Here is a 25,206-nt window from a genome sequence, read left to right on the forward strand (position 1 = left end):
GATTAGCCACTCTTTCCCACTACCCCTTGTCACCTTAGTGGACCTTTACACCCAATCTCCAGCTCTTCCCACGTTCTAAGAGCTGGAGAATTGGTCATCTCTCCTCATTCTCATTAACTTCTTTCATTCTACACTTAGCAACCAAAGAACACTCTCTAAAATTCTCTCATCTTTTCTCTCAACTTCAAGAACTTCAAGGCTTTCTCCAGGGATTTCTTTCTTCAATTAGTAAGTATCTTCATCATTCATATAATTATTACACTCCATTCTACTCAAATCATTGATATCTTACACAAATTCCATCTTATTCGGTGTTAGATTCTCGAATCATCAAGACATCTTCTTAGTGTTCTTGGGTTGAACAATTCCTCTCTCTTACTTTCATCTACTGAAACCACATAGGGTGAGTTCATACCCTTACATTTACATGTTTTTCTTAAGTTTTAAGGGGGGAATACAAGTAAAATCATCAAGAACACAATTAAACTTTTTCTATTAGATTACATCAGAAAAGATGAACTTCGATCACGGACTGTTTTGGTCAACTTAAATATTTTAGTTTTCAAAACTGTTCTAGGTGCAAGTAGTTCAAACTCTTAGCTTTAAAATGGCTACTTGCACATCTCCATATGATTTTTCTACAATTTATGGTGATTTTTACAAAACTGCCTATCATTTCAGAGGCAAACCCGGACCAGTCTGTGATTATGAACATTTTCACTTCTGTTAGAGATCACTAAAAATCATGATAAAATTTACGAACAAACTAGACTCATATTCCAAACTCTCAGAATTTGTGGATTTGGATTTGGAGCTTTGATGATTTTTGTATAAATTTTCTAAGAACAGTAACAGAAACTGTATACAATAAAAAGTTGCTGTCAATTTCATTTCACCTTGTAACATGTTGAGCAAGGTGTATATCTTTATGTGATTATATGTTATTGCAATATATGACATTTTATCTTAATATTTAGACACACATCAGTTTACAAATGGATTTGGACATATAAAATATAAAGAATAACAAGTGATTATAATCAAAGTACAACCGATACATTCAAACATTTAATAAACTATTTTGAATATAGTTTGCATACATTACTACGTACTACCCTTGGTTGATAAACTATAATAGGTATACTTTATGAAACATTACATAACACATACATTTAAAAAGGGTACATTTATACAAAGGATATTTTCATTAAGCAAGGTACGGCCATACGGTACCAAGTTTTCATAACACGTAATTCCGTTAATGACTTCTGTGAGACATTACATGACACATACATTTAAAAAGGGTACATTTATACAAAGGATATTTTCATTAAGCAAGGTACGGCCATACGGTACCAAGTTTTCATAACACGTAATTCCGTTAATGACTTTGTGAGACATTTACTTCAAATTACCATTAAGTCATGTATTGTAACCAGAGTCTCCTTGAGGGAGAGCGTGATAGTTGTGTATAGATCTATATTGGGTTTGACAAACCCACACCTAAACTGCATGCAACAGTTAGACCGATAGGTCTGGGGTGACAAATGTCATAACATTTCCGACGCCTGAAGAACGTCGTTTTAGGCAACCTTGGTCATAGTATGGTTATAATAAACTCATATAAAGTATTAATAAACATTGGAATTTACGGGAACTTCATTAAAATTTAACGAGTTTATGTCGATTTAAACTTGCATTGTTTTACTATAAATATGACAAATTACTTGTACATTTCGGTCTTTGGGTTTTAAGACTACATTTAGACATTAAGGAAAATATTGGATTTTCTAACACAAATACTACTTTTACAAACGAAAGGCTTTTAATAATACCAAACAAAAGCTTATGAACTCACCAACCCTTGTGTTGACACTTTTTCAAACAACTTGTATTCTCAGGAAATCATTAAACAGGTAACCAAGTGCATTTGAGGATAGGACGCTAAGGCGTCTACTATTTCATATTTTGTCAACATAATGTAATTGATTCGTAAACATGTAATTCATACAATGATGTAACTTTTTCAATTATATATATGTTGGTTGGGTTTGCTTGAATTACTATTACAATTGTTGTTATGATACTATACATGAAGTCCTCCACCCCCGGACGTTTCCGCCATCCTTGGTTTGGGGGTGTGACAGTAGAGCTGTTTGTTAGTCCACATAGTTGTTTATGAATTCGCTGTCATCCATACATTATAATTATTTATTAAAAGGTAAAAATTATTTATTAAAAACTAAACAACGCCAACGGACCAAAACTAAGGTTAACATAGAACTGAATACAAACAAATATTCGTTGTCATTCATACATTACAGTTCAAGTAAATTGTCGTGGAGGTAAGACGACAACACTTTCAACTGGTGTTTCCCAATGCATAAGGATTGGAATAGGATTGACTGTCTCAGTTTGAAAACCATTTCGATACACCGCGATACTTAACTTCAAATTGACCATTTGATGGATTTCTTCAATTTCAAGCCTTTGTAGTGATGCTATAGCATGCTCACAAGGTATACCGCATTTTTGCCATTTCCCGTAACTACAAATACCACGGTCTGATTGCACGGATTCGATGGTTAAATACTTACTCACTTCATATCTGCCGCCAATAATATGCCTAACCCTACAACCATCAGAGTGAATAAATCTTTTTTGAAGCACCTTAAGTGTATAAGGGGTTAGAAGACCATGAAAATCCCCTGTGAAATTAACTAAATCATAAAATAAAAATTATGATGTCATAATGTATAATAACATATCATTTGACCATTTAAATGATGTCATAAAGTATAATTACCTCCGAATGCAGCATGTTGAACATACACTCCATGCATCGAGTCATGGATCATTTGAATGATTGTTGTTATTGGTAACTCATGCCTATTTGTTCTTATCCAATTGACAACATCGGGAGTGTCAATGAATTTAACATTGAAATGTACTTTTGGGAAAAAAAGCCCGTACCCATTTTGCAATGGGAATATTTTCAAGCCACTCAAGATCATTCCCATTCACCTCATTTTGTAAGTTGTTTAAACATGCATAAAAATCAGACATATTATACGTATTACAAGTCTTCCAAAACAACTGGTCTACAACTGTATTGCTTCCGGTGGAAGCGCGTGTTTTCTCAGCTATATTTTTACAACAATAGCCATGATATGAATCAGGGTAGACTCTCTGAACTGCAAATTCTATGGAATCAGATATATGGCTTATGAAACCAACTTCCGTATTGTCACCTAAACATTCTTTAAGTCTTCTCATGAACCATAACCATGACTCGTCACAGTTTATGGTTACCAAAGCAAACGCTATGAGAAGGGGTTCATGATTTCCATCTAAAGCAACCGCAATGTACATGGATGTTATGTATGTCACAATTAGAGGTACGTGACCAACGAATATGCTTGGTATCATAGACATGAGAAACGTACGAATCTGCAAGTAAAGATAATAATATTAGCTATATAAGAACTTCAAATAACAAAATATTTAGTATGAAGGATTACATACCACGCATCCCTGTGCCACAAAACAAAATTGGAAACGACTGTACAAATCTTTCTTAATGCACGTGCATGTGTTAGGATTGGTTCTTTGCATATTATGAAAAAAATTTGGTAGGTTGGAGAAACGTTTTTTGAATACCTCATTGACTGAACTCATTTTCACAACTTTCGACACCTTCCAAAAATGAAAATGGTTGTCCAATTTTAAAAGGAATCTGTATTCATTATTCCGCAGAACTGTTTAGGCAATCCGCAGAAATGACTTTTCAGTCCGCATAAGTTACTGAATTGGCAGTCCGCGTAAGTAAATGAGTTGCCAGTCTGTGTAACTGACTTGACAGTATGCATAACTGACTTGTCAGTCCGCATAGCTGACTTGATAGTCCGCGTAACTGACTTGTCAGTCCTCATAGATTACTTGATAGTCTGCATAGCTGACGTGTTAGTCCGCATAGCTGAATTGGCAATCTGCATAACTGATTTGTCAGTCCGCATAACTGACTTGTTAGTCCGCATAGCTGAATTGGCAGTCCGCGTAACCTATCTTGTTATATAATATAACTTGTATCTATATGAAATTCACATCTTTTATCCACAAAAGCGATCCTTTCACAAAATGGCGTCCAATGTTCCAACTTCTTCTAATGCAGCAAATCCGTCAAATGCGTCAGCTGCAATAAATGGTACATCTCCATGGACGACAACAGAGGTGTTGGTCATAACATGTTGCTGAATTACCGTTTACGAGGGTCTACCAGTAATGGCTCCCCTTATTTGCCTTTTTGGTGATGAATGGTCCCACCTAATAACTTTGTTCAACTATGAGGTGGGACAAGGACAAGAACGGCTAAAACCCGATATTGTTAGTAAATGGATGGATTTAAAGACTAAAGTCACATGGTTCAATCGTTGCTACAATTATGAGAAAATGCGACGCTCTAATGCAGACAATGAAGAACTTTTTGAAGACGTGAACGGATATTACCTGTGCGATTTTGATGGAAATGATTTCGAGTATACAGATGTTTGGAATCTCGTTAAAAATAAACCTTTTTTCATGTAGATGACTCTTTTATTTGTAATGTTTTATGTTATTTGTAATGTTATTTTTTCTGTTATTTGTTAGTAAATGGATGAACTCAATGTTTTTTGTTTCAATGTATCGTAATATTTGTTGGTGCATTATGTTTCAAAAATTAAAGGATAAATAACATAATAAAAACGCAAATAAAAACTCAACCATATTACATATAAATAAAGCCATACAACCGCAATACAAACCGCAATACTAGTTAAAAATACAGGAGATTTTTCAAAATATTCCAAGGGGCTTCATAGTCAAAACTCTCTCCGTTGCTAATGGATTTGTATTCTTCTTTAGCCGCCTCCACGATGTCTTCCTCAGTATCATTCACACGTGGGTCATCAATCTTCTTATAAAGATCGTTGAATAACACAACTTCTGTTTTTAATTCATACCATTTTGCTGCTATATCAAGCGTGTTGCGATGGTTTTCTAAGGTGGTTTCAGCATCAGTATTGAAGGTATTGGCTAAAATGACCCAAAACATTGTATCATCCAAACTGCTGTTCTCGTAGACATTAATATATACACGAGTTAGAAGCAAATACTCCTCAACGGTCCATGGGTTTGAACCCATTGTAAAAGATACAAAGTAGATGAAGTGATATAGATTTGATGAAATGATAGACATTTTTGAGTCATTTTATAGTAAAACAACTGTCCGCGGAAGTGAATTGGGAGTCCATGAAACAAATATAATAACAAAAATAAATAAAACACATATTTGTATTAAACAAAATTACTAAAAACAGGTATTTCATTTAATATATACAAAGTTCCTAAAATCAAGTTATATAGTATCCCAAATAAAATTTGTCATCCTATTTCTGTAGAGAAATCCCGCATCTCTACGTGGCTTATCAATCTTCACCGGTACCCCTGAAAAAATCATTTCCATAAACATGCATACGAATACTCCACAATCCCCTCTATTTAAAATATATTCCTGCTGTGGCGCGTCTATAGTATCAACAAACTGAATAGTTGCCTTGGCTTTGTGTCCATCGGGGAAATCGTTCCAGTATTAAATCACATCTAGCTCTGAGATAATACTATCCTTAAAACTTGTGAATCCTCCATCAGTCAAGTACTTTGAGAAGTAATTCATAGATCGTGCTAAATCATAAATCTGTACTTTCCAGGTATTTAAATGTAGCACTGCCAAAAACCAATGGGCACCAAGAACGTTTATAGGGAATAGAACCTGCAAACAAAAAAATTTAAATACTCATAAATTTAGTAATATTATATATATATAAATAAATAATTATTAATGTATACTTTCCAGGTATTTAAATGTAGGACTAACCATATCCACAACCTTCCATTTAGGATAACCTACAACACCATTTGCTACATTCCTAAAAAAATGATTTTCCGGATTGCAAATTGAGTTCTTGAGGGTATATCGTCCACCTTGCGTTCGCCAGCCGTCTTTCCATGAGCAAGGCACTTCATATCGCAATATGCTGTATATTTTAAGATAAAAATGTTACAACTATTTATATAAATTATCGTCGAAAAATAATTAAAATTTAATGAATATTACCGAAGAAATTAACCACCCACAGTCAGTAACTGCAAGTAACCTCGACCAAAACTCCACATCCAGTGGGAGTATATGCAGCCTGTCTTTAGTGTTGAGGTTGGAAGATATCATATTCCATTCTTTCCAAAAACTCAATGTACTAGCAACATGAAGACTCTCCAACAGGAGATGATTTGAAACGTCATTACTCTCTTCATTCACAATGTCTTCGTTTGCTTTTTCAGGACTCTCCACTGCTTTTTCTCTTTGTTTTGGTGATTTTCTTCAATTTTGGTGTGGATTGCATCTAAAAAATTAACATGTTAAATAATTATCAATAACATAATATTTTATAAATACACCAAATTTAAAATATGAGTTTTGTACCACTGTGAACGGCGTCCGCTGATACCATGCAACACCCCTCTTTCGTTGCAGCCTAACAATAGGAGTCACTGTTTTTTTGTGATGTTCACCCACGTCCGGTGACGGCTCAACATGCATAGGTGTACGCGCAACTTCCCCCTCCAAACCATGAGTAGATATATCATCATAGTCCAAATGTGTACCATGGTAAAATGGTTCTTCCTCCTCTTCATTTACCATCTCCTCCTCTTCTCCAAACCCTGTATGTGGTTCATCTTTTTTCTGTAATACACGGTCTACTTTAGAAGTTAAGTCAGCCACAACGCCTAGTAGACGCTTCACTAATGCCTTTGTGTTCGTCTTCTTCTTATTCTTCTTATTTACCGACCTTTTTGATGTGTCGCTTGACATATAAGTTCTTTCTACTACAGGCTGTTGCGAGGAAGAAGCATTTGTGGCAGATTCAGTCGAATATGTTTCTGACTTGTACTTCTTTCTTCGAGGAGGCGAGACAACAATAGGTGGACTATCTGGGACCGGATAATGTTGCCGTGGGGGAGACTCTTCATGGTTAAGAGTCCAATTGATGTAGCGAATATAAAACGACAACATCAGCTCCGTTGGGTTTGCCACGACAGAAATAGGTTGGTTGTTAGGCTGCAAAAATCAGATTGTTAGTTTAACATGAAAAAACATTGGAATTTGTAATTATATATAATCCTTAATATAAAAAGCATACCACATACACATTGATTATTCGACGACATTGAAGCCAAGATAACAGTGTTTTACTTCTCCACGACCTCATCCGTGGCAATTCTGTCGGCATGCGTAAATAAAACTGGGTTGCCTCTGGGAACGTCTCCAAAATCCATATCTATGGAAAAAAGGTAAATATCATGCTATTATAATATAAAAATGAAAATACAACGGTATTATATACTACAAACCGAAGTTCAATGTTATTATCGTATAAAAAATAAAAGTATGATAACTATTTAAATTCATTACAAACTAACCTTAAACGGAAACATAAAACCGACAACGGTATACTTGTGTACTTTCTTGGATTCGGGATTGGCCTGCTTGAATAGTTTTTCTATTTTCTCAAACATTCCACGCATCAAGCCCGAAGTATAGGTCTAGAAATACGTACCCCGTGCAAACCTGCAATTTTCAATTTATTTATTATAATAATTATTATTGTATTTATACACAATATGTAAATGTAATACCTGTTCCAATCATCTATATTATCAGCAAGCTTGTATACTGCCGTGGGAATGTCCGTTTTAACGTCTCGTCGTCCGTGGAGACCTTTCAACATAAAAACAAGTTGGATAAGCATTACATCATCTTCATCCTGAAATGACAAATAATTCGGAGACATAATGTAATCTTCTAAATCTTTCAGTCGCAAACGTGCATCAGAAATGTCTGGGAACAACCGAGCACGAAGATTTGAATTTGACCGACCTTTTTTTCATGGAGTAAATCCACATAAGGACCAACTTTTAAACCACAAATCAGAATATATTCAGTTTCACCAAAATCCAACTGAATCCCCTCTATCTCAAAAAGAAACCTCCTCATTTCAAACACTTGTTGAGACCTTACTTCATGCAACATCATCAAATGCACAAGTAAGGGGTCACCATGTGAGATATGCATTCCTAAGAATTTTCCAAATGGCGAAGCTTCAAATAACAGTCGTTGTGATTGTGTAGGCGCGGAAAATAATCTTTAATGATCGTACCCACCACGCCTTTTAAGGTTAAATCTGCTTTTTGATTGAGATCATCGTGCTACAAAAATATACATTTAATTTCATATAAAACGTTAGTAATTGAAAATAAAAAACAAGGTTTCAAAATTACTTTTCTAATTCTGTTTATGAAATAAATAGCAACATACTTTTTATATAATAATAAATACCTCATATGAAAGGGCAATTTTTTTTTGGAAAAAGCTATATTTTCACGTCATTCCGCGGAGGCTAGAGGTCATTCTGCGGAGACCCTTCTACGGAGTGACCTACATCTCCGCAGAGACTCAATTTTTGGGTGTTTAACTCATTCCGCGGAGAGATACATCATTCTGTGGAGGATCCGCTGCGGAATGACGCACCTCTCCGCGTAATGGATCTTCCCAAAATCGACTCTCTGTTAATCCTAACATCTACAAAATCCCAAATCTAAATCTGTATATATATTCATGGTAATCAATCGGATTTTCGTAAGATTTGAATCATAAATACGACATTACTCAAAAGAGGGGAATGTGAGAAATACCCGTGAGCCGTATCCATCGGCAAAAATATCGGGGAAATTGCGATCCATCGGTGCCGACTTTACTGTTTCACGTCAATTACGCCGGAAAATGACGTCATTTGATGTCGTTGTCGCCGGGATTGAAGTCGTCGCCAGAAAAAGATCGAAATACACGGTGGGGGACCAAAGAGGGGACCGATACGGAGAGACGTTCAAAGTCGAAGAGGAATCGGGGACCAGTAGGGGACCAAAGAGGGGGAACCGTTTTTGTCAAAGAGGAGAGGGTGAAATTACGAAAGTACCCCTCTCCGCGGAGGAATCTTCATTCTGTGAAGGTCCACAGAGGGTCCTTCGCGGAATGTATGTCTATACCCGGAAATGTCCCTTTTCATGTCTCAAATTTGAAATTACCCCCCAAAATTTGATTATAGTCGGTATTTTCCCTTTAATATCGCTACCCAAATGAACCTTACGGTTTTAATATATATATATATATATATATATATATATATATATATATATATATATATATATATATATATATATATATATATATATATATATATATATATATATACTAGGCGAATGCCCGCGCGTTGCGCATAAACACTTATATAGTTGAAGTTTATACAAATATATGTTTTTTTAAATATAACAATAAAATTATTGTTAAATATGATATAATAATTCGTATACTAAATTGATATAATATATTTATTATTTTAAATTATATCAATTTAGTATACAAATTATTATATAATATTTAACAACGTTATTGTTATATTTAAATTATATTATAATATATACATCTATTATAACTGCATAATCTCAATCGTTTGATTGACTTCTACCCGCGAGTTACACATAAATAAAATTAAATGTAATATATGGTTTAATGTTATTTATAGTTGTTGTAATTGTTAATTAATTTATTAAAATTTATTTGCTTAATGTTTTAATTTCTATCATTATAATTATTTAAAAGATCAAACATTGTTTTTTTGATTTTAAACGTAACAATATACTCATTCATATAGAGTTATTTTTGACCATTGTTATTGTAAGTTATTTTAAGCTACTTATTTGAAAACTTTTAACGATTATAAAAATATTTTTAGGAAATAATTGAGATTACAATTTAGTTTTTGCATTTATCACTATAATTGATCACTTTTAACTATTTACAAAATATTATTTGGTTTTTTAAGTGGAACTGAAAGTTACATTTAGTTGACACTGTAATGTTATATTTAAATTAACAATTTAAGTATTTTCTCCAAACTGTTAAAAAGTTGTAGCTTTAAACTGATAATGGTTTACATACAACAACATTTTAAATCTAATAAATTAAGTATAATATGTTAAAAGTTAAAGACATAACTTTATAAGTATGAGTAAATATATTATTTTAAAATTGAAATTTAGTTTATTTATGATTACATTTTAGGTTTGATATTGATTTAACCTTATTAACCAACTTATAATCATTATTAGAAAGATACAACAATTTATCACTTTTAGCTATTTACAAAATATTTTTTTGGGTTATTTAAGTTAAACTAAAATTTATATTTAAGTTGACCCTGTATTGTTTTATTTAAATTAATAATTTAAGTATTTTATAGAAATTGTTCCAAAATTATATCTTTAAAATGATAATGGTTTACATCCAACAATATATTAAAACTAATAAATTAAGTATAATATGTTAAAAGTTAAAAAACATAACTTTATAACTAGAAGTAAAAATATTATTTTAATATTGAAATTTAGTTTATATATGATTACACTTTAGGTTTGATATTTATTTAACCTTATTAACCAACTTATAATTATTATTAGGAAGAAATTGAAAAGTCATGGGAGTTTCAAATGAGTGTGGTGAAAGGAAAAATGTTTCCTTTATAAGTATACTAGACGAATTCCCGCGCGTTGAGCGACGCAGGTTAAAAATATATTGTTAGAATATAGTTTTCAGACACCTTTTAGTTAATTCGATTCATCAATTTAGGTTCTTTTATTATTATTATATTTAATGTTTTCCTTTTAACTATGTTAAAAAATATATATTGAATTTTTTTTAAACATTATTTGATATTTTACTTTAGGTTTTAAATTTTACACTAAATTTTTAAGCTTATTTGATATATTAATGTATGTTATTTATTTAACTATATATTGAAGTTAACAAATTAAGTATATCATATTGATAAGTCACAAATTCTTCCATTTATGATAATGTTTACAACTAAAAGCATATTTAGGTTAATAAATTAAGCATATTGTATGGAAATATGAAAAGTGGGGAGTTTCAAATGAATGTGGTGAAAGAAAAAATGTTTCCTTTATAATATAGTATGATATGATATGATGATTATAATTTTAATTTTTAAGTCATTATGATATATACAATTATTTGATAATTTTATAAAGCGTTTAAAACTGTGTAAATTATATATCAAACGTATGATAATCTATATATAACGGGTAACAAAATATATGAACAAAATATGAACTACAACTTTTAGTAACATAAAAATACAAAAACATCTATTATAACATTTGTATTAAAATACAAAAACACTAAAACATTTATTAACTTTTCATATTTAAATCACAAATCTCTTCAAATACATTAATGTTTTTTGATGAGTTAAAACTCTTTTAGATCGATAAGATTCTCAACAAATAAAACAGAAAGCCAACCAAAGAACAAACACACAATGAATCAAACGGATGTCGAGTGATTAAAACAACAACACCTCAGAAGAGCTCGATGAAGAACTTCTACTTTAGAGGTGTGTTAGGGTTACAATACTTGTTAAACAAAATAATCAAGAAGCGTAACTAATGTGATGCATGCATGCACCATAAATACTAAACCTTAAATTCAAACACATGGTTGGACAGGCCCAAACCGTGAATATATTGTACTATACTACCGAAGCCAATGGTGCAACCCATAGACTCAACAATCTCCCCCTTTGCGCCAATTGAGGCGAGAGATCACTTCGGTTGAGTAACGGTGGTTTTCTTCATAGTCTTGAAGAGCTTGGGTATGATGGCAAGAAGAGTTTGGCGAAAATTAATATTGTAACGACGTAATTTTACAAAACAATTTTTCATTTTTAAATCATACTTTCAATCACATGAAAAATCACAAAACATAATGTATCACTATGTCATAACAAAGCATGTCCCCAGAATCTGAATAACATAAACTCCATAAGTGTGTACGGATCATGCCGGCGCCTTCCCGCGATCCTCGCTAGTACCTGAAACACATAACACAACAACTGTAAGCATAAATGCTTAGCGAGTTCCCCAAAATACCACATACCACACATATGCCTTTCCAGGCCATAACTCTGTAGGATCTTTCGATCCATGTGTCTCAGGGACTTCCGTCCCAAATCCCGGTAGACCTTCTGGTCCTACCCGTATGGACCTTCCGGTCCGTAACCTCTTGACCTTCCGGTCCATATCATCTTGACCTTCCGGTCCATACCATACATAACATACATAGCACATACATATCACATAACCGCATATAGCATATACATCTCATAGCATACAAGACCTTCCGGTCACACATAAGTACCCTTCCAGGTACAGTATAGTGAGAAGACTCACCTCGGGTAACTCGGTAATCTCGAACTCGGTAAAATCTGCCCTAGCCTCCGCCTAATCACACGGAATAAGCACTCTAATCAATACAACTCTCAAGGCTAGACTGTTCCCTCTCTTAGCACTCTCAGAAGGGTAAAAGACCATTTTACCCCTCTCATGGCTCAAAGACCCAAATGTTAACCAAACCCTAAAAGTCAACAAAAGCCAACTCTCAGGGTTACGCTGCGCGTACCGAACCTGTACGCTGGGCGTACCCGACGACCTCACAGAAACGGGGTGCACGACCCCTTACGCCGCGCGTACTGGGATTACGCCCCGCGTAACTCCCAGTTTCAGACTCTAAGCTCTTGAGGTCTTAAACAGTTAAGTCCCACGTCTAACTTCTAGATCTGACCATTTCTAAACCTCTTAATCCATAAAGTTGGTGACTTTAAGCCTGTGCATGGGTGGACAAGTCACTAACACCCATAACATTCCATTTCCCAACTCTAGAAAGCTCATAATTCAAGCATGACCTCATAACAACGACCAAGATGGAATTTTTATGGATCTATAACACAAATATCACTGAAATGGGACATATCTAGGTCCATGGAGTACATTACACTCATAAAGTCTCCACCTTTGGGACTTTTAACCCTAGAAATGGTCCATGCAACATTAAACCAAATAAAGAGGAAAGTTTTGAACTTTATACCTCTAGATGAAGCTCCTTTCTCTGAAGATCTCAGATCCAAACTTGCACTTCAAGCCCTAGCCTCCACAAGCTCTTCTCCTTCTTCTTCACTAACACACCAAGACACTTTTAGCTCCAAAATACACACACTCAAGCTAAGGACGATGGAAGGCTCTCTCTTAGGGTTTCAATCTCTGATATGGAGGCTGAGAAATGAGCCTTAGCATCCTTTAAATAGTGCACAAGCCAAACATTTAGGGTTTGCATCTGGACCCGTTACGCCCAGCGTAACCCTGGGTACGCCCAGCGTACCCAGGCGAGGCCGCGTCCAACTTAAGAGCATGAGTACGCGCAGCGTACTCATTTGCTACAAGAACTCTCTCAAGGGACCAATCTTGACAACTTGACAAAATGGAAGGGTTAAATAGCTTTACCTGAATTTCGGGATGTTACAATTCTCCCCCACTAGAACCAGACTTCGCCCTCGAAGTCTCATACCGAAAACAACTCCGAATGCTGCTCCCGCATCTCTGACTCCGTCTCCCAAGTCAGCTCGGACCCCCTCCGATGCTGCCATTGGACCTGAACCAGAGGCACCTCCTTGTTCCTCAGAACCTTGATCTTCCGATCCCGGATCGCGATTGGTCTCTCAGCATAATTCAGGCTCGCATTCACCTGAATATCCTCCGGCGGTACCACCGTCGACTCGTCGGCTATACACTTCCTCAACTGAGACACGTGGAAGGTATCATGAATCTAACTCAACTCCGTAGGTAGCTCCAACCGATATGTTACCTTGCCCACCCTGAACGGACCGATGTACCGGGGCCCCAGCTTGCCCCTCTTCCTGAATCGGATCACTCCTTTCCAAGGGGACACTTTCAAGAGTACGAAGTCCCCCAGCTGGAACTCCAGCTCGGATCGTCGCCGATCCGCATAACTCTTCTGACGACTCTGAGCCGTCAGTAACCTCTGTCTAACCTGCTGTATTTGCTCTGTCGTCTGCAGCACTATCTCAGTGCTACCCATCACACGCTGTCCTACCTCTCCCCAATAAATGGGAGTCCGACACCTCCTCCCATACAACAACTCGAAGGGAGTCATACCAATACTAGAATGGTGGCTGTTGTTGTAGGAAAACTCAGCCAACGGAAAGTACGTGTCACAACTTCCTCCGAAGTCCAACACACATGCTCGAAGCATGTCCTCGAGCGTCTGAATCGTCCGCTCACTCTTTCCGTCCGTCTGGGGGTGGTAAGCGGTACTGAAGTGCAATCTCGTGCCTAACTCCTCGTGGAACTTCTTCCAGAACCTGGAAGTGAAACGTACATCTCGATCTGACACAATCGAGATCGGTACTCCATGACGCGATACTACCTCCCTCACATACAACTCTGCCAACCTCTCAGCAGAAAAGTTCTCACTGATAGCAAGAAAATGCGCGCTCTTCGTCAGCCGGTCGACGATCACCCAAATTGCATCGACACCCCTCGCGGTCCTCGGCAATTTGGTGATGAAATCCATGGAAATCTGTTCCCACTTCCACTGGGGAACCTCAAGCGGCTGCAACTTGCCATGCGGACGCTGGTGCTCGGCCTTAACCTTGCGACAGGTCAAGCACCTCTCGACAAACCACGCGACATCCCTCTTCATACAAGGCCACCAATAATCTTTCTTTAGGTCCAAAAACATCTTCGTGACCCAGGGATGGATCGAGAACCTCGATCTATGCGCCTCCTCCATCAGAATGGTACGTGCCCCGCCTGCATGCGGCACCCAAATTCGACCCTGAAAGGTCATCATTCCTCGACTATCGGTAACGAACTCGGACACCTGCCCGATCACCCGCTCCCTCTTGCGGTTCTCCGGTATCACGGCCTCTGCCTGGGCCTCCCGAATGGTGTCCAACACCGGGGTCATCACTGTCAATCTCATACAAGTGCCTCGAATCGGGGCACTCTCCGCCCTACGGCTCAGCGCATCAGCTACAACATTAGCTTTGCCCGGGTGGTACAGGATCTCACAATCGTAATCCTTTACCACATCCAACCATCTCCTCTGGCGCATATTCAGGTTGGGCTGATCCATCAGATACTTCAAACTCTTATGGTCCGTGTATATGGTACACCGAACCCCGTACAAATAGTGACGCCAGATCTTGAGGGCGAACACCACTGCCCCCAACTCCAGATCGTGGGTGGGATACCTCGTCTCATGAGGCTTCAGCTGCCTCGATGCATACGCTATCACATGCCCTCTCTGCATAAGCACCGCACCCAACCCCGATATCGATGCGTCACAATACACCACAAAATCCTCCATCCTTTCCGGGAGGGCTAACACAGGGGATTCGCATAACTTCTGGCGAAGTGTCTCAAACGAGGTCTGCTGCTCTGGACCCCATGAAAAAGCAACACCCTTCCAGGTCAACCTGGTGAGAGGCACGACAATCTTGGAGAAATCTCTGATAAATCTCCGATAGTAGCCGGCCAATCCCAGAAAACTCCTGATCTCGGTGGGAGATCTCGGCACCTCCCAACTCATAACCGCCTCAATCTTGGTTGGATCGACCAAAATCCCATCGTGGTTGACGAGATGCCCCAAGAACTGGACCTCCCGTAACCAGAACTCGCACTTGGAGAATTTGGCATAAAGCCTCTCCGTCCTCAATACACCGAGAATCTCTCTCAGATGCTTCTCGTGCTGCTCTCTAGATCTCGAATACACCAGTATATCGTCGATGAACACGATCACCGAACGATCCAACATCGGTCTACACACCCTGTTCATGAGATCCATGAACGCTGCCGGTGCATTGGTGAGCCCGAAAGGCATCACCACGAACTCGTAATGCCCATAACGAGTCCTGAACGCCGTCTTCTGGATATCCTCATCACGCACTCTCATCTGATGATATCCAGACCTCAGATCAATCTTGGAGAACCAAGACGCTCCCTGCAACTGATCGAACAAATCGTCGATCCTCGGTAATGGGTAACGGTTCTTGACCGTCAACTTGTTCAACTCCCGATAATCAATACACATCCGGTGTGAACCATCCTTTTTCTTGACAAAAAGGATCGGCGCTCCCCATGGCGAGCTACTCGGTCGAATAAACCCCTTTCCCAGCAGCTCCTGAAGCTGGGAGGATAACTCCTGCATCTCTGGCGGCGCAAGGCGATAAGACGCCTTGGCGATAGGCGCTTCCCCCGGAACCAAATCAATGCGGAACTCTACCTGCCTCTCGGGAGGCACACCCGGCAACTCCTCGGGAAAAACATCCGGGAACTCACGTACTATCGGAACGTCATCCATCGAACTTGGCCTCCCAGCGGCCTCTCGTGTGTCCATCACATAGGCTACAAACCCGCTGCAGCCCTGCTGCAAACTCTGTCTCGCTCTGGCGGCTGAACAAAACGCCGACCCACATCGGGTACCCTCGCCGTACACCGTAAGTACTCCCCCACTGGGGTCTCGTATCGTCACCAACTGTCGCTCGCAGTCTATGACAGCCCCAAATCGGCTCAACCAATCCATGCCCACTATGACACATACGTCCCCCATCGCTATCGGGAACTCAACACCGAAGATCTCGAGTACACATCCTCGAATCACATCCGTAGCATACACCGCTCGCTCGTCAGCTATGGAAACTCGTAAAGGTCATCTCAACGCCTCTCGTCGGCTACTGATGTGTCGACTAAACGCTATCGACACAAATGATCGACTCGCACCCGAGTCAAATAACACTAAGGCAGGTACATAACTCACAAGAAAAGTACCTACGCATATCATAATATAAGCACAATATCTCATCTCAGCATAAATAAATAAAGAATACGTACCAGCCACAACATCGGGCGCTGCGCGGACCTCCTCCGCTGTCAACTGGAAAGCTGTCCGACGAGCCTTCGGTGCCTCGGCCTTCGCTGGCCGAATCTCGGTAGCCCTAGCAGCAGGTGCAGATACCTGTGCTGATCCCTGATGTAGCTGCGGGCACTCGGCCTTCCGATGGCCAGTCTGGTTGCAATGAAAGCAAACCATGAACCCCTTGGGGCAATCCTTGGCGATATGCCCCTCCTTGTCACATTTGTAGCAAGCAACCGATCGACAGACCCCATCATGTCCCTTGCCGCACTTCACACAAGTGCGGCCCTTCTGGCCTCCAGATCTCGTATCAGCGGACTTTGTCCGCTTGGCTGCCGGCTGAGACTGTGCCGGCCGCCGATCCATCCTCTAAGACTCGGCTTCCTCCCTGGCCTATGTCTCCAACTCAATCTCCCTCTTCCGGGCATTTGCCTGAAGCTCAGCAAATGTCCGGTAAGTCGAGTTCGACACGAACTCCCGTATATCCCTCCTTAAAACGCCCAAATACCGGCTCATGCATGCCTGCTCAGTAGACACCTGCTCAGGGCAGAACATCGCCCTCTCGTGAAACTTCCTGGTAACCACAGTAACCGAATCAGTACCCTGCTTGAGGGTCAAGAACTCCTGAACCAACCGTTCCCTCTCCACAGGGGGAACATACTCATCTCTGAACATGGTGGTGAACCTCTCCCAGGTCACCACTGAAATCTCTGCAAGAGTGAAGCTCGCCGTCACGAACTTTCACCAATCCTTCGCTCCCAAGCGAAGCTGGTTCAACACGAACCGTACCCTCAGATGCTCCGGACATGAACACGTGTAGAAGCATCCCTCGATATTAGAAATCCATATCATCGCAGCGATCGGATCCTGCGTCCCGTCAAACTCTGGTGGCTTCGTGTTGCTGAACTCCCAAAGCAACAACGAGTCACCTCCCTGAGGTCTGGCAGCAGCCACTGCTGCAGTAGCCGCAGCAGCCGCAGCCTCAGTCACCGCTGCGTAACGCTCATCAAAAGTCTCAATCAATATGGTCTTGATAGACCCAAACATCTCCGGAATCTCGGCCCGAATCGCCGCCTCCACCGCATCGTGGATCATCTGACGAAGCTCCTCGTCACTCACGCCGCTCGGCTCAGGTCTGTGGCGTGTCCCAACCATACTGCCTCTGAAATACAACATAATAATATCAGAGACTCGCTCGAGCGTACTCGCACTCGATAACTCAACCCTACTTGTTCTCTAGTACCCAAAGGATTCTTACTTAGAGTGCGCACTGCTCCGGTGTCTTCAGTAGTACGGGCCCTATACTACCGTCCACACCGCATCAGTATTCACCCTAAGTCCTCCTCCTTGGATCCCAGATCACGAGTACTCTATATCTCGCTGGCATAGGCTACCCTTTGGTAGACCTCTCATCAGCTCCACACTGCTACCTACTCGCTCTCAAGCATCACATAGCAGCAAAATCCTTCCTAGGCTAAGGCATCACAAAATCAGGCCACTCTAGTCCTAATATGAATACCTAGCCAACTCTAGCATGCATATCATATCATAACATATCTCATAACACATAATGTAAGGGTATTTTGGGAAATCACCGTTCGGGCGCTGGCTGATCGTACACACTGCTTCCTTCCGCCTTTCTCAAAGTCTTTTGCTCTTTTAGAAAAATTGTTTAGTTTATGAAAAACTTTCTCAATTCCTCAGTTTGAGTTCAGGTTCATCCGAAGATGCACCCGAATCCCTCAAACCAAGGCTCTGATACCAACTTGTAACGACCTAATTTTCAAAACAATTTTTCAGTTTTAAATCATACTTTCAATCACATGAAAAATCACAAAACATAATGTATCACTGTGTCATAACAAAGCATGTCCCCAGAATCTCAATAACATAAACTCCATAAGTGTGTACGGATCATGCCGGCGCCTTCCCGCGATCCTCGCTAGTACCTGAAACACATAACACAACAACTGTAAGCATAAATGGTTAGTGAGTTCCCCAAAATACCACATACCACACATACGCCTTTCTAGGCCATAACTCTGTAGGATCTTTCGATCCATGTGTCTCAGGGACTTCCGTCCCAAATCCCGGTAGACCTTCCGGTCCTACCCGTATCGACCTTCCGGTCCGTAACCTCTTGACCTTCCGGTCCATATCATCTTGACCTTCCGGTCCATACCATACATAACATACTTAGCACATACATATCACATAACCGCATATAACACATACATCTCATAGCATACAAGACCTTCCGGTCACACATAAGTACCCTTCCAGGTACAGTATAGTGAGAAGACTCACCTCGGGTAACTCGGTAATCTCGAACTCGGTAAAATCTGCTCTAGCCTCCGCCTAATCACACAGAATAAGCACTCTAATCAATACAACTCTCAAGGCTAGACTGTTCCCTCTCTTAGCACTCTCAGAAGGGTAAAAGACCATTTTAGCCCTCTCATGGCTCAAAGACCCAAATGTTGACCAAACCCTAAAAGTCAACAAAAGCCAACTCTCCGGGTTACGCTGCGCGTACCGAACCTGTACGCTGGGCGTACCCAGCGACCTCACAGAAACGGGGTGCGCGACCCCTTACGCCGCACGTACTGGGATTACGCCGCGCGTAACTCCCAGTTTCAGACTCTAAGCTCTTGAGGTCTTAAACAGTTAAGTCCCACGTCCAACTTCTAGATCTGACCATTTCTAAACCTCTTAATCCATAAAGTTGGTGACTTTAAGCCTGTGCATGGCTGGACAAGTCACTAACACCCATAACATTCCATTTCCCAACTCTAGAAAGCTCATAATTCAAGCATGACCTCATAACAACGACCAAGATGGAATTTTTATGGATCTATAACACAAATATCATTGAAATGGGACAGATCTAGGTCCATGGAGTACATTACACTCATAAAGTCTCCACCTTTGGGACTTTTAACCCTAGAATGCAACATTAAACCAAATAAAGAGGAAAGTTTTGAACTTTATACCTCTAGATGAAGCTCCTTTCTCTGAAGATCTCAGATCCAAACTTGCACTTCAAGCCCTAGCCTCCACAAGCTCTTCTCCTTCTTCTTCACTAACACACCAAGACACTTTTAGCTCCAAAATACACACACTCAAGCTAAGGACGATGGAAGGCTCTCTCTTAGGGTTTCACTCTCTGATATGGAGGCTGAGAAATGAGCCTTAGCATCCTTTAAATAGTGCACAAGCCAAACATTTAGGGTTTTCATGTGGACCCGTTACGCCCAGCGTAACCCTGGGTACGCCCAGTGTACCCAGGCGAGTCCGCGCCCAAATTAAGCGCATGAGTACGCGCAGCGTACTCCCCAGTACGCCCAACATACTCATTTGCTACAAGAACTCTCTCAAGGGACCAATCTTGACAACTTGACAAAATGGAAGGGTTAAATAGCTTTACCTGAATTTCGGGATGTTACAAATATACCACCGAAGCATATCTGAAAACATCTTCTTATCAGCTGCACTGTTCTGATTGCACCTGTATATGATATCGAGAATATGCTCCAAGCAAGAAGTGGAGAACAAGTGTTTGTCAACAAGAGCGAACATGCATTTTTGACCTTCGCCCCTGATGAACATGACTGTATGAAACAGTGGGTCGATTTTACCCTTCATCATCAAGTTGATGTCGCTTGCCTTCCCAATTGGCTTGATAGTGGGCTTCTTTCTTAAGGCAGAGGCGATTTCCTAATCCATCTTTGCGACTTCAAGAATATAACACACCAGCATTCGCTTGATGTGATCTATGATAGGCTCATACTCTTTTTGATTAGTCAGAAAAAATATTGTTCAGGAGAATCCAGTCATGAGGATTCCAATTTGGCAAATCAGCTAGGGAGATCATGTGAACCGAACTGTCTGAGCCTCGGGTCACTTTGAATTTGATATTGATAAACTTCCTTGCCGAAGTGGGTTTCAACACCTTGACTGTTGTGATCTTCTATTTACTCCAAGTCAGGTATTGAGGTTGAGAGAACGTAAGATAGTACTCGATTAGGTCTCGATCAACCTTCGGGTCAGGAGAGGGGATGGCAACTGTTGACTCAAAACAATGAAATGAACGCCTTTCGGGTGATTGGCATATCAAATTGAGAATCCTTGGAATTCTCAAGATCAAAAGAAAGGACCGGTTTGAGCCAATATGTACTTGGAGATTCAATTACCTCCTTCAGAAGTTTTTCCATCGTCCACAGAGGGAACATAGATTTCCTTCGTTCTAAAACCTCGTTCGCTTCTTTTTGTTTCCTTTCCCTTTCAGCTTCGTCACTTGCTTTACGAAGCTTTTCCTCAAGCTCTCGATCAGTTCGCTTGATTTTGAGGTCTTAGAATTTGGAACCTTTTTCTTCTGTTTCAGCCACATCATCTATTTCATCCTCATCATTATCACCAATTTTATTCTTTCTATTGTCCTTCATACTGCTCGAAGCTTCATTACCCTTCGGTTCAACATTGACTTTCGGTTGGGTGATGGGTTTGCTTTTTGGAGGTTGTTGTGATTGACCCTGGGTGACATTTTCTCCCCCTCGTTTTGGAGGGACAACGGAATCCGGAACACCTTCAATCCTTCTTAGAATGTCTAGAGCAGATCTCAACTTCTCAGCCAAGTGGCGTCGAACCGAGATAGTAAGGACCGAGTCATGTGCGTCCAAAAGATGTAAGAGAATGGAATGCACATCACCAACAGAAGTTTTGACCACTGCTCACTCTGACTTGATTTCTTCAATGTCCTTGGTCGACATCTTAAGCTTCAAGTTCTGAGTTTTAAGCTGAGCAGTTCGACGATCCAGCTCATCCATTATCTTGTTTTCCACAGCTAGTTCGGCTTCGAGTTGAGTAAGACGGTCATCAACCGATGTGTGAAGCTCGGTGTTGACAGATTGGATAGCTTGGCGTGCCTCCTCAAAGTGTTTCTTTTCAGCCTGAAGCGAGCAGGTAAGATTATCAACAAAAGCATTCACCATTTGAGCATTCTTCTGAGCTGCAGCCTGAAGAGAATCAAGAAAAACTTGAGCATCAGAAATTAGTTTTTCGACTTTTGCGGTCGCTTGCTTGCAATCTTTTGTGGATTCTTCAATTGCACTAGAAGCTTTCTGGTATGAGGAAGTGGAAGCATCTATAGCTTTGACAACATTAGAAATGGAAGTGTCATGCTCCTTAACGAAAGTTTCCAACAGAGCCTTGATTGAAGCTTCAGAGTACGCCCCACTTGGAGTAGAAGAGGAAGAAGAAAGCAATTGGTCAAGCTTGTCATTCAGATCCTTTAAATGCCTCTTCGTGATAGGAGCGTCATCACCATCATCATCGCTTTGAACACGATATGGGCTTAAATATACAGAATCAAATTCCATTTCTGCTCCGCCAAGAACAGTGTTCGATGCGTGTGAGGGAGGTGGAGATAAAGGTTTTTAGGTAATTGGGGGTTCAGATTCAGAAGTAGGTGCCCCCGTATCAGATACGTTGACACGAACGTGAGGTTCGTTTGTAGTAGTAGTAGTTGTGGTAACTTCGGTGAATAAAGGGGTTGGAATTGGAATTGAGGTTGTAGTGGGAGATGAGATGGGAGGTGGGCACAGAGCAATGGTAATAGGAACCGATTGTGTAGGAGAAGGAGGAGGTGAGTTTCGGTTACCTTCATGATTTGGTGAGGGTGGAGGCGAAATACCTTGAAGCGAACTCTCGTTTTGAGAAACGTCACCATCACTAGACTCTGGTTCGGGCTGTGGATCAGATGGAACATATTCAGAATCACTGGAAGAAGGAGCCTTCGGCTTGTATGCCTTCTTCTTGGTCTTGCGTTTCTTTGGAGCAGAAGGAGCTTCTTGTTCAGACTTTCGCTTCTTGGGAGTAGAAACTTTAGAGGATTGACCTTCCTTCTCCCCTTTTCTTTTAGGCTTCTTGCCTCTTTTAGCTGGTTTATCTGCTGCGTCTAGGGAGCTTTGCATTTCGGGAGTTAGCTGCCTTGGCCCTGAAGGAGGTAGCTTCTTGTACTCAGTTATCACTTTGATTTCACCGGAAACACACCTGTACATGGATTCCGGAACCGAACCAATGAACATAAACTTCGATGGATCAGAAACTATTATCTTCGTCGTGTGGAAGGTAGCAATAGACGACATTAATGAGTCCGCCATTGTTGGAATTTTAAGCTTCTCCATCGCCAATTGAGTAACAAGAGTCCAAAACCTAGAACAAGAGATTTCAGAATAGCGTGAAGTGGAACTAAGACTTTGAACCAGTTGAGACCATAAGATAGACCCAAAGTCCATGTTGACCCCAGTGTACAGACCGTAGAGAAGGGTCATGAACGCCTTGCTCGCCCCATCTGAACCTGCAACCCGCACCGATAAACCTTTGAAGAGTAGTGTAAAAAGACCATTCCACTGAGGAGGAAGGCATGATTTCTTGAACTTTGTGACAGTGGTGAGAATCTCAGTGTACCCCATATCATAGAACATTGTGAATAGTTGGGTGTTGGTAATGGAATCAGGGTTGATCATGGAGTCGTCGATAGCAATCCTTAGCAACAAACAAAACCTAGTCTTTGAAATCGACGCCTTTTGATTGAAGATCTCAAAGAAAATTCTCTCCCTGACTTTATCGTAGACAACAGTTGAGTAGACCTGAGAAAGTAGCGACATGGGAACATACTCCACCTTGGTTAGGGCAACTACAAGTGGTGAATATTTGAGGCATTCAACCACTTGCAGTATGTAGGGATCATACTGGAAAGGTGAGAGATCAATGATGAGGTTTTGATTCGGTTCAATGATGAGAAGAGAGGACTGAGCACTGTGTTCATAAATAGAAGAGGAATCCGCCATTGTTGAACCTTGAAGAAAAAGATGAACAGTAGAGAGAGAATTCGATGTATAGTGCTTGAGAGGATTTGTAAGTGGTAATATGGGACACGGGGTGTGAGAAAACCTTATATACCATTTCCAGGAGAGAGAAAGAATCCGTAGTAATGATGTTACGATCTTCTGAATCGGCACCTGAAAAAGTGCGATTTGACAGTTGTGTTTCCCTAGGGAGACGTCATCAGGCGTGATGTTAAGAACCGTTTCAAATTCACGCGCCCGTTGAAAATCTTATCCAATGACTCGATTTGAAATCTTATGTCGTTACCGCCTCTTCAACTTCGAAAACTTTTCAAATTCCTTTTCAAACAGTGACAAACCCTTTCGCTTCATATAAGGCTGGCAATGTTCGCGCCTTAACATAGTGTACCACCATAGCATTTACAATCGAAACAATAAATCTGAAAAATTGCCATTAGTACCACAAACAAGAATTGGGAAAATCATAAAGATCTTCGTGCAAGAGTGTGCCAATAGAAAAGAAATAAAGCAAAGTATTTGGGGGATTTAAGTGATGTCTATTTAGACACGAAACTATGGATCTCGGGCACGAATCGTTTCCTTCAAAGTCAAGAGAGATTTAGAAGTGTCTATGTGGTTTCCCGTTGAACTACGATCAAATATTTATTAAGAAACATTGAAAGACATCTTTTCAAATTTAAGCTATAAGGGGTGGCTTAGCTTCAACCGAACTTCAGTACTTTACATAAGACCGAAAGTTGGATGAAGTACTTGTGAGACCAGTGTAGCCTATTAAACAAGTGGGTTAGATAATATATTCAGTGACTTGGTGATATTTGTAGAAATCTCAAAAACAAAAATAAACTGGATCTTATGGGATGAAATGCCTTGGTGTCAGACAGTTTCATAAAGATCGAACAAAAATTAAAAAGAGATTTCTTGGTACCTTCCACTAAAGTGGTTTCGTTAATATGTGGGTGAAAACTAGAACATTTGATTGTTCACTGTCAATTCGTTATAGGTATTGGATTTTGTGTTTCACTTAGCACGTGGTAAAACGAAGCTAAGATCATTAACACAAATGTTGTGTAACCATAAACCTCAGTGGTAAATTCTGAGAGTCTCAAGGGTTACGATTATGAACCGAAATGAGATGGAGAAAAGTGATAAGGAGGTTAAAGAACCGAAAGTACCTCTGCTATATAGTAAGGACCGAGCAGACAAGTCTTAACTCAATGTGAGACGAGTAAGGTAGCTCATGACATAAGTGATTTTATCAGCCTGATTGGGAAGAATTGATTTGTGTATATCAAATCATTAAGGCTTCACTTGAAGTCTTTGAGGCTTTGGTCAACATACAGGAGCATGCTTCTAGGGACACTAAGCTAGTACAAAGATAAAGAAATGTATACCTGT

At 40.0% G+C, this 25,206-nt stretch overlaps 1 protein-coding gene across 1 annotated transcript; it reads right to left on the reverse strand.

The window, feature by feature from the left end:
- Positions 1-2,325: 2,325 nt before the first annotated feature.
- On the reverse strand, positions 2,326-3,372 carry LOC145157956 (uncharacterized). Its single transcript, XM_079076928.1, has 2 exons — positions 2,952-3,372; positions 2,326-2,720 (listed from the first exon to the last, which is right to left on the reverse strand). The coding sequence occupies exons 1-2, from the start codon at positions 3,370-3,372 to the stop codon at positions 2,326-2,328; spliced, it is 816 nt and encodes a 271-aa protein (XP_078933054.1).
- Positions 3,373-25,206: the final 21,834 nt, after the last annotated feature.

This window comes from Lactuca virosa, chromosome 2 (genome assembly GCF_052849685.1).
Source record: "Lactuca virosa cultivar CGN04683 chromosome 2, Lactuca_virosa_CGN04683_v6, whole genome shotgun sequence".
Lineage (NCBI taxonomy): Eukaryota > Viridiplantae > Streptophyta > Magnoliopsida > Asterales > Asteraceae > Lactuca > Lactuca virosa.

Bases quoted from the DNA above. Each gene is read 5' to 3' on its own strand.
- LOC145157956 (XM_079076928.1), bottom strand. From the start codon at position 3,372: ATGTACATTGCGGTTGCTTTAGATGGAAATCATGAACCCCTTCTCATA. The intron at 2,721-2,951 runs GTACATTTCAAT...TTTATGATTTAG, and splicing joins ACGGGCTTTTTTTCCCAAAA to TTAATTTCACAGGGGATTTT.